The following is an 11076-nucleotide window of genomic DNA, read 5'->3' as shown; positions in this document are numbered from 1 at the left end:
AGCTTGATAGGACTATGGTAAACAAAGATATAGTCTTGCTAATTTTCTCCAATCGGGATGCCTCTCGGATCACTCACCCTGCGTAGTATTACTCTTTGGGCTTGATGCTAGTAAGAGGAGGCCATTTAGGTTCTTCAACATGTGGACTAACCATGAAAGTTTCCAAGAGGTAGTACAAAATTGTTGGGAACTTGATATTTATGGGAACAAGGCAATTTATTCTATGTAAAAAATTGCAATGTCTTAAGGGAGAACTCAAAAAGCTTAATGAGAAACACTTTGGCCATATTTCCACAACAGCCGAAATGGCAAAGTTGGCTTTGAAGGAGGCACAATTGGAATTGCATGATGATCCTCTTCATGTTGAACTTCAAAATTCAGTGGCATGTATGAGGAAAAAAGCTATGAACCTTTGTGACGCAGAGAGGAGTTTTTAGTACCAATGTGCTAAATGTGAGTACCTTAAGAATAGTGACAAGTACACTAAATTCTTCCATTCGATAGTTAAGAGGAACGCCAAAAGAAATTTTATTGCATCCGTATGTAAAAAGGATGGTTCATATACTTCTTCATTGGAAGAAGTGATCGAGGAATTTGTGGACTTTTATAGTAACTTACTACAAAAACTAGCTCGGTGGAGCTCATTGACATTGGCATCTTAAGGAAAGGTTGCATATTATCGGAAGAGCATTCTTTGGCACTTATTCGAGATCTTTTGGAAAAAGAGATCAAAGAGGCATTATTTTCTAGCGGTGATAAATCATCAGGTCCGGATTGGTACTTCTCTTGCGTCTTCAAGAAATCTTAGAGTATTATTGGAAGAGATTTTTTGGGAGCGGTCAAAGAGTTCTTTACCTTGAGTTTTCTTCTTAAACAAATGAATCATGCAGTCATTGTTTTGGTCCCCAAGGCAAATCACTCTGCATCCGTTGGTGACTATAGGCCGATCTCATGTTGTAATGTGTTCTACAAAGTTATTGCTAAAATCATTACATCTCGGTTGGGGCCTATTCTTGGATCAATTGTCAATCAAGCTCAAGGTGTATTTGTGGAAGGTAGGAATACGTTGGAAAATATACATCTCGTACAAGAGCTCCTTAGATAATACAATCGTAAGAGAGTTACTCCTAGATGCCTTCTCAAAATAGATCTTAAGAAGGCGTATGATTCGGTCAATTGGGAATTTCTCAAGATTGTGTTACACGGCTTTGGATTTCCTATGAAGTTTATTGGTTGGGGTGATGGAATGTATATCTACTCCTTCGTATTTGATTGTACTCAATGGAAGCTTTCATGGATTTTTTTAAAGGGAAAAAGGGTCTTCATCAAGGTGACCCTCTTTCTCTTTTTTTGTTTGTCATTTTCCTTGAGTATTTTTCAATAATGTTGAAGGGAGCTATGGAGAATAGCGAGTTCAATTATCATCCCAAATGTGGCCCTTTAAAGATTACACATTTGGTATTTGCGAATGATTTGATGCTCTTTGCTGGAGGTGATCCAATTTCAGTTGGTATCTTGATGGATTGTTTGTCTAAGTTTGGAGACATATAGAAAGTAAGGATGAATGTTAGCAAGTCCAGCTTGTATACGACAAGCGTTCATGGGCAAGAGCTTAAGGAGATATTCAGTTGACCAGTATGTCCAAAGGTACCATGCCATCCCGGTACTTGGGGATTCTACTTGCCGTGGTGAGGTTGAAAATAAGCTCGTATGACTCTCTTCTTAACAAAATCACAGCTTATATTTGTGGTTGGTCTAAGACATCTCTGTCTTATGCGGGTAGAATGGAACTCATTAGAGCTATTCTTCAAGGTGTGGAATGTTTTTGGCTTTCCATATTTCCTATTCCGATCGCGGTTGCTTCAAAGATTACTAGCCTGTGCTGCAACTCCTTTGGGGTACCAATAAACCGTTGGTTGATTGGAGTAATGTTTACTCGCCAAAACATGGGGGTGGACTTGGATTTAAAGACATAAAATGTTGGAATTCAACTTTGCTCTCAAAATCCATTTGGGATATTCATAGAAAGACTCGCTTTGGATCAAATGGATCGATCAAATTTACCTCCGTGCAGTTAGTATTTGGGAGTGTATGCTAAGGAAAGATCACTCTCCATTGACCAAGAAGTTATTGGACATTAGAAATTAGCTTACATGGCCGGAACTTACTGAACAAGTTGCACTTGGATTTAAAGACATAAAATGTTGGAATTCAACTTTGCTCTCAAAATCCATTTGGGATATTCATAGAAAGACTCGCTTTGGATCAAATGGATCGATCAAATTTACCTCCGTGCAGTTAGTATTTGGGAGTGTATGCTAAGGAAAGATCACTCTCCATTGACCAAGAAGTTATTGGACATTAGAAATTAGCTTACATGGCCGGAACTTACTGAACAAGTTGCTGTCAATAGGTTGTCTAACTGGACAGCTTCTCGCCGATTTTTAATAGGCAATGCATACTAGTTTTTCAGGCCAAAGGGAGAGAAAAAGAGCTAGATTGGGGAGATTTGGAGACCCTACATTACTCCAAAACACTCTTTCATGCTGTGGTTGGCAATCAAAACTTCTTACGAAGGATAAGTTGATGTATCTTAACATTGACAGAATATGTGTCTTTTGTGATTCAAACCTAGAAGATGGGAAACACTTATTTTTCTAATGTGCCTTCACTTCAAATATCTGGGGGCATATTAAAGATTGGTTGGGAATGAAAAGGTCGATGACGACAATACTTAGTGCATTAAAATGGATGAAGAAAGAAACCTGAGGCACATCTTGGCAAGCTAAGGGCAAGAGAATTGCACTTGTTTGCACAGTCTACCAAATTTGGATGGCGAGAAATAGAATGATTTTTGATGATCTTAAACAACATGTTTATAGCATTGTGAGACGGATAAAACACATTTATACAAAGTTATGTTTTCTTTATATATTAATGTTTTGGTTCATTTTCAGTCTCTAGCATTGGGATTATAGATCTTTTTTACTTGTATGTATTTTGTGTTTATTTTGCCCGAGTATGCTCGGTGTATATGTATATGTACTTGATCCTTATTTGCTCCGGTATGCTCGATGTACTTGTAAATAATTTTTGGTCAATAGAGTTTACATTTACCGATAAAAAAAATTACGTACCATACTACTACCATCATTGTTGAATAAGTTTTGTTCATTGATTTGACAATGAATATCTCATACTTTGCCGAGATGAACAAATTATTAGTCATTCAACTTAAAGTGAAGTTTCATGTTAGATCAGGAGCGAATCCAAGAGCTCGAGTGAGCACAGTTGGTCGTTAATCGTCAACAATATTGGTAGCAATAAAAATCAAATATATATATTATTATATACCATTATATTTTATGGTAACATTAATCAAATACCAAAGTGGTAAGGTATTTTTAAAATTCTACAAAGGAGAGCGGTTCGAGTCTTTCCCATTGTGTAAATTTCAATTCTTGTTCGAATCTTTTCAAAATTTGAACATGTATATTTATGTTCCAATCATTGAAAAGACACTAAATATATGATCAGCTAATTTGTTGTGTATAGCCTTGTGAAAAAGGCAATCGTAAAGAAGTTTACCAAATGAGTGAATATAAGCAAAGAAATGGCCAAAACAGTCAGTACACAAACACTTGCTGTTGCTTATTCTTCTTCTTCTTCTTCAGTTTATGGTCTAAAAGCTAAGAAAAACAGTATCTGCAGCTACATAATTCTTGGTGTAGGTGGGAGATTCCAAAGGGATCTGATGCGGACGTACATCGAGATTTATATTTGATTGTGCACTCTTATTTATGTTTCTATTATTGGATTTGTATTATGGGTTGGCCCAAGCCCCTTTGTTTTAGGGTTATTTATTTGATTATTTATTGTTGGAATTGGTTCAAATAAATAATTGAAAATTGGAAGATGAAAAGGTGTGTAAAATTGGAAAATGAAAAGGTGTGACTTCGTGTCAATTTCAACCAAATATTCGGATTTGATCCGATGGTCAAATTACAAAAGTAAAGAGATCAACTATTCTACTCGTTGAGTAGATCGTCGTGACTCGTCAAATAGATCGTTGTGGTATATTTGGAATCTCGAAATCAATTTCGGATGAATGAGAAATTGCGGTCCAAATTTGGAAGAAATAAAGTGCTGCAACGTTTCGAAAGAATGCAGATTTTGACCAAGTGTTGCAACTTTTCGAAATGATGCATGTTTTGACTCACACTACTTCATTTGCACCATTTCTACATCTATAAATAGGACCCTGTGAACATAGTTTTGGGTACACCAATTGCATTGAGCACTCATTCTCATCTTACAATTATCTCCTTTTCTATTTATATAGCATTTTCATACATTTCCTTTGTAGAAGGAAAATGATGTCAAAAGTTCATCGGTTTCTTGTAGTTTGAAATGCTGCTACCACAAGTTGTGAATCCATTGTATCTTGGGAGACAAGTGTCATTCACCATAAGCACCGTAGCGGGGCAATTTGTCTTAAGGAAAGAGATAACGTCTCTCTACTCCTTCTTAATTTTTGTTTTGCGTAATCTTTACCACATTTATATATACCGAAACTCTATCCAAATTTTCATATAAATTGTGCTTTGATCACGCTCCTGCGAATTAAAACTGGTCGAACAAATATATAAAAAATTAACTCTTACATGGCCCGTTTCTCTAAGTCGTCTCCAACATTTATATGGTTTTGGATTGGGAGAAAAAACAAATTATGAATGAATAAAATGAATTGTGGTTTGTTGCCAAAGTTTCCTCCGTTTCCCTATTCTTCCTCTCCTTCTTCTACTATTTTATTCTTTTGCCATTTCTACCTTTGATTTCTTTACTGTAGAATTGTCTCATTCTCCGTTTGGTGCTTCTATTGGTATTGCATCAAATTTGGTATTAGAGTCAAAAGCTTGAGAAATAACTCAATTATAATCCAGAAATTCTTCGTCCTCTTCTCAAAACCACGCACCTCCTCCGTGTCCATAATTGTGAATAATGCAGTTTCTCCAAAATCCTAGAACAACACAAAAGAAAAGAATTTGCTGTGACATCAGTTTTCTTTTTCTAGTTTTTCTTCCCTAGTACGTACACATACACACACACACATATATTGAAAAACAAGGGTGAAAAAAAAGCTTTATCATCAAGAGACCTATAGTTACACGTTGCTCATCAAATTTTGTAAGATGTTGTTCTCCAATGTTAATCATTTTATCTATATAACATCCCAATCCATGAAAGTTGTGAATGGGAAATGGGCGTGGGAGATCGGCTCACCCGACCAATGTTCAATCCTTAATGATAATATTAATGTTATTGTTAATCGTTTTGCGGTACTATCGGTAGGACTTGATCGGGTTCCAAATAATAATTACCCACTGCATTCTGATTGGTTAGGTGATACACCAAGTGAGCTCATGACGTCTATGTTAAAGTTTTTGAAGAAAACAAAAGGGAAAGGGGATACATAATAGGAACTATTTCTTTTAATTAATATACGTGCATAACATAAGCATGCATTACATGCATGAGGTTTGTTTACTAGGTGTTAGCTCATTTCATGTTATTGCTATATTTTCAGTTGATGAAAGCTAGGTGATGCGAGGCGATTTCTTTGAGGCAACATGGATTCAGTACTGTTCGAGTTGAGAGTTCCATTTCCACTCTAATAAGAAAATTTAAACCAATTTGAAGTCTACTTTAATTATTATAAATAAATCATTACAGACCATGTAATGTTCTTTACGCAGTTGTTTAAAATTTTTAGAAATTTCATAAATTATAAATCAATTAAGTTCAATGGATATTATTCGATTTTTTTATTTTATTTTTTTGTATAAACGAATATTTATGCTAGCACTCCTAGGTTTAGAAAATCTTCTAGACTTGTATCACCCCAAGCTTAGAAAATTCTAAACTTATGAGTGCTAGCATTTAATACTCATTCAAGAAATAAATGCATCAAATTAGATAAAAAAAAAATTAATAATATGAATTTAAACTTAATTGATATCATAATTTTGCGGAATTCATAAAATCGAAAACAATTACTTACGAAAATTTCATAGTTTATTTAAATATTTTAAAACAACCTTCAAAATGATTCAAATTGTCTTATTAGCATGGAAATAGAATATTTAAATCGGACAGAACTAATTCCATCTCGCCTCAAGGGATCGCATCGCATTATCTAGCTCTTATCATTTGAAATTTTAATAATAAAATGAAATGCGCTAACGCCCAGTAAGCAAACCTTGTACGCATGATGCATGCTTAAGATATTCGTGTCTAGTCCAGGAAAATCTTAGAAATCAAGATTTGATTCTTCCTATAGTTCAAATTGCATATAACAGTTCCATGAATTGATCATTAGGTATTAATCCTTTGAAGTGGTTCGTGAGTATTTGTCTAGGAGACCTTTAGATCTCATTGCCATATACCCACATGTTAGAGTGTCAGTGTCAACTGAGACATTTACAAAACATCTTCATGTCTTATGTATTGAGATCAGTAAACAACTTGAAATCACTAATGCATCATATAAACTTCAAGCTTATTTGCATAAGTTACATGTGGAGTTTAATATTGGGAATTACGTTATGGTTTGAATTATATCTGAGCGACGTCTACCTGGACCCGCCTCCAAATTGCAAGCCTATAGTACCAGTCCTTTTAAAATTTAAAGCAAGTCGGCCCAAAATGCATGTATTGTTTGTCTTTCGCCACATATTGGATACCACTTTACTTTCAATGTTGAGAATTTAGTTGCTTATAAAGACCATTTCAATCTCTTGGATGATTCTCTTCTACCTCCATCTGTGAACCTTGACCTTGAATAGTTTGCCACTTCTAACCCAATACCATCTCTCACAACACAAAAAGATAAAATTGATGTTATTTTAGATGAATAGTTTGTGTTAGTTGATGATGGAGATGTTCAACACTTCTTTGTTCACTGAGTTGATCGACCTGACTCTGACTGTATATGGATTCCTAGACAGACGCTCCAACAGCTTGACCCAAATTTATTGGAGCTCTATTGAAGTCAATAAGATTTTCCTTAACCCTGGATCTCCTTCCACCCATTTAGGGAGAGTTGGTGGGGATATCAGATTCAAACCTCCACTAACACGCTTTTGCGGGCGTCAAAAGAAGCTTGTTCAACCACTTAGTTTATGGTTGGGAGATTGACTACAACCTGTTGTGAGTTATCCACTTGAGAGGGTGGAGATTTTCTTTCATCCCGAGAGAGTTGATGCAAACACCCATCGAGATTTATTTTCTACTATTGACTCTTATTCATGTTTCTATTATTGGGCTTGTATTATGGATTAGCCCAAGCCCCTTTGTTTTAGGGTTGTTTATTTGATTATTTATATGGTTTTGAATTAAGAGGAAAGTAGATTACGAATTAATAAGATGAATAGTGGTTTGTTGCCAAAGTTTCCTCCCTTCCCATATTCTTCTTATCTTTCTTCTACTGTTTTATTTTTCTGCCATTTCTACCTCTGATTTCTTCTTCACTGTAAAATTGTGTCCCATTCTCCATTGGGTGTTTCTACTGGTGGTGCATCAGGATCACATTGATCCGATCATATATTTTATTGTTTGTCAATTTGTATTGGATTCCGTGATCCCTTAGGAGTTTCCCATTAATAGCATTAAATTCAGCACAAAATTGCTTGCTTTGAGGTTAGTTTCTATGCAAAAGGTGCATATTGATAGACTATTTTTCTTCTTACCTTAATTTTACTATTTTATTGTACTCAATTAATTTCATTGTTAACAAGATCAAAAAGTTTCTTATATTTAATTAATGATTGATCTAATAAGCATCGATAGTCATCTTATGCTAAGTATCAATGACATGCCATATTAATGTATTGGTAGATAAAGATTTGATGGATGTTAACATTTGAATTAAATTTAGTATTCACTAATGAATTAAAATGACATGTCATTGGTACTTAGCATAAGATGATCACCGATACTCATTAGATCAATCCTCATATTTAATTATTTACTTCTTTTATATCCAGGGTGGATGAGGGGGTTTGGCTCCAGAGGACTTAGAAATCCACCTACACACAATTTAAGCTTAATTATTTTGAAATAACTATTGCTTTTATTTTCAAGGTCTTACAGTACAAGTCGAAATCTAGGGTTTCATTTGGTTGAAAATCAATTTTGAGTTGATAAATGCTATTTTTTCTTCACTTCAGTTAATGTTGTATTGATATGTATACGACGCTTTTATGCAATCTGATCATATATTTATTTATAATTTATTTCATTATTTTTGCAATATTAGCTACAAGAAATAGTTGCAGAAAAAACCAGATTATCATATAACTGACACATACACATAATTTGCCTGGCTAGTTATACTTGGGCCATTTAGCATGACTTTTGAGACCTAAAAGCTACTTTTGTAATTATATAAAAATATTGCTTCCAGATTGAAGAATTTTTAAAGAAAGTTGATTTAATGTAGTTTCATCTAGAATATATTATGGAAGAGAAAACTCTTTTGAAAATTAATTTTCAAACACTAATTAATGTAATTTTCTTGGGACACTCTTCTATTAAAAAGAAAAAAAAAATCTCTATCAACCGAGTATGCAAATTATATGAATGTTAGTAAAACTTTTGCCTCCAATATTATGTTAGGCCCAGTGTCACAAAGTTCCAACAAAAATTCTATGAAGGAATTGACAAAAATAGCGCAAAAGTAGTTTACAAATAATTTATTTATTTTTATTTCTTCTATTTGAAACGGAATTCAACTTGCATCATAGTATAGACATACTTTTATGTCTTGTTTGAGCCCCCATTATTCTCATAAAAATACATTTTTCAACAGTGATTTTACCCGTTTTAATCACATATTCTTTATTAAGATAATATTACACGCAAATTCAAAATTTTTCTTTATTTTTTAACCATACATTTTTTATCAATACACTATTCAAAATGTATTGAACTCGACCTACATTGAAACCCTCGATGATTCAAGTTGAGGATTATGAACAAGAAGATAAACAATCAATTCATAACAAAGAATAATTATCTCAATTCTAATTGAATGTGTGTGTGTATCTCAATTCTAATTGAATGTGTGTGTGTATACACACACACAACATTGTCTGTGTTTGTCTCTGTATGTAGACAGACCCAGTACAAGACCTCACAATACACTTGATTAATTAAATACTTAATTATTTTTCCAATTAAGGAGTTTTAAGCACTTATTCATTGCAATTTTATCAAGTGTATAAAACACATGTTCATTATTTGCTTACATGCAAAGAAAGTAATATACGTCCATATCACGGTACCAAATAGGTAAATGAGTATAATTACGTATTAATTACATAATTTGGACTTTGTGATTTTGGGAGAGTTTAGAACGTATTAATTACGTAATTAAATATTTTAATTAGTTAATTAGGTATTATTCAAATTTCCTAATTTTGAAGGGTAGTGGGCCTACTTTTCCCATAATTTAATGGTGAAAAGAGCAAAAAGCCAAATAGCCCATGGCCTTGCCAGGAGCCGGAATCTAATTTGGACTTTGTGGTTTTGGGAGAGTTTAGAACGTATTAATTACGTAATTAAGCCTATGTTTGAGCCACATTCTAGGAAAAAATACATTATTCATGTTAAATCAATGATAAATGTGTGGTTAAAAAATAAGGAAAAATTTTAGATTTGCGTGTAATATTATTTTATTGAGAATGTGGTTAAAATGATGTTAAATCACTATTGAAAATATAAATTTTTTTTAAAAAATAATGTGGCTCAAACAAGCCCTAAATATTTTAATTAGTTAATAGGGTATTATTCAAATTTCTTAATTTTGAAGGGTAGTGGGCCTAATTTTCCCATAAATTAATGGTGAAAAGAACAAAAAGCCAAATGGCCCATGGCCTTGCCAAGAGTCGGTTTTCTAGTTTCTAATATGTATTGACATTTTAATATTTTACATCTCCATTTTTAACTTTTGACCTATTTTAGAATTTTATATCCACTTTCTTTTATTGATATTTACCCTATCAACCCGGAATTTTTAGGTATTTTTAGTCTGATCGTAATTGTCATCTAAAAATACCATTTAAGTTGGTTGAAAATAATTTTATCTTCAAATAATGAAAACAAAACAAAGCTTAAGAACTTCAAAATTTGGAGACATAATAAGAAAAAAAGAAAAAAAAGGTAGGCAAAAATTGAGCTACGATCCATCATAATAAGATCACATGGATTTCAAGATTAAGTACTGAATTTATTCCAATTCCAATTTACAGCATCAATTTTTTGAATTCATTGGAATGTGTGGTTGAAAATAAAGTTTGCTATCATTGAAAATGGAATTTGACAAATTTATAAATGATTTGTATATTTCCCAAAAAAAGAGGCATAATCTATAGGAATTTTATGAAAATTTAAATCTTAATAACATGAAAATCTAATTATTTTATCGCCAAGACCCCCATTTTAAATCACCAAAAGAATTATAGAGTGCGAAGCATGCCTTAATTCATTGGGAATGTTTCTTTAGTACTAGATCTTGATTTCGAAACTTGAATCTTGAATATTGACTATTCTGATTCTTGAGTTCTTGATCTTGGTTTTACTTCTTAATCCATAATCTTTATTTTTGAATTCATTCTTCTTGATTTTTTATTGTAAATTGTTTCTTCTTGATTGTGAGTTTTTAGATCTTCTTCTTCAGTATGATTTATCTTGTATTTTTCTATTAATGGGATGATACAAAGAATGAGATGATACAAAGAATGAGAAATTATATATAAATTGAGGACCATAACCCTATATATAGTTTTCATATGTATTTCGCTTATCATGAAATATAATTCTAAAGAATCTAGTCTCTACACATAATCCTACCCACACTTTATTTAGATGCTCAAGGCCCAATTACTTAATTATTTATTAGATCGCTTTAATTTTGGACTAGACTTTAAGGCAACCTTTATACACAAATAATTATATATGTTGCCCCACATGGTAAATTGAATAATTTCCAAACATAATCTTCTTTTTAAGATTAAT

At 33.0% G+C, this 11076-nt stretch overlaps 1 protein-coding gene across 1 annotated transcript; it reads left to right on the top strand.

The window, feature by feature from the left end:
- The first annotated feature begins 877 nt into the window (after window positions 1-877).
- On the top strand, window positions 878-1551 carry LOC111390794. The gene is made up of 3 exons (XM_023015904.1): window positions 878-1055; window positions 1149-1330; window positions 1393-1551. Exons 1-3 carry the CDS (start codon window positions 878-880, stop codon window positions 1549-1551), a joined length of 519 nt encoding a protein of 172 aa, XP_022871672.1.
- The last annotated feature ends 9525 nt before the right edge of the window (window positions 1552-11076 follow it).

This window comes from Olea europaea, unplaced genomic scaffold, assembly GCF_002742605.1.
Source record: "Olea europaea var. sylvestris unplaced genomic scaffold, O_europaea_v1 scaffold716, whole genome shotgun sequence".
Lineage (NCBI taxonomy): Eukaryota > Viridiplantae > Streptophyta > Magnoliopsida > Lamiales > Oleaceae > Olea > Olea europaea.
The sequence above is the reverse complement of the archived record's forward strand: the minus strand, read 5'-3'. Positions and strand labels throughout refer to the sequence as shown.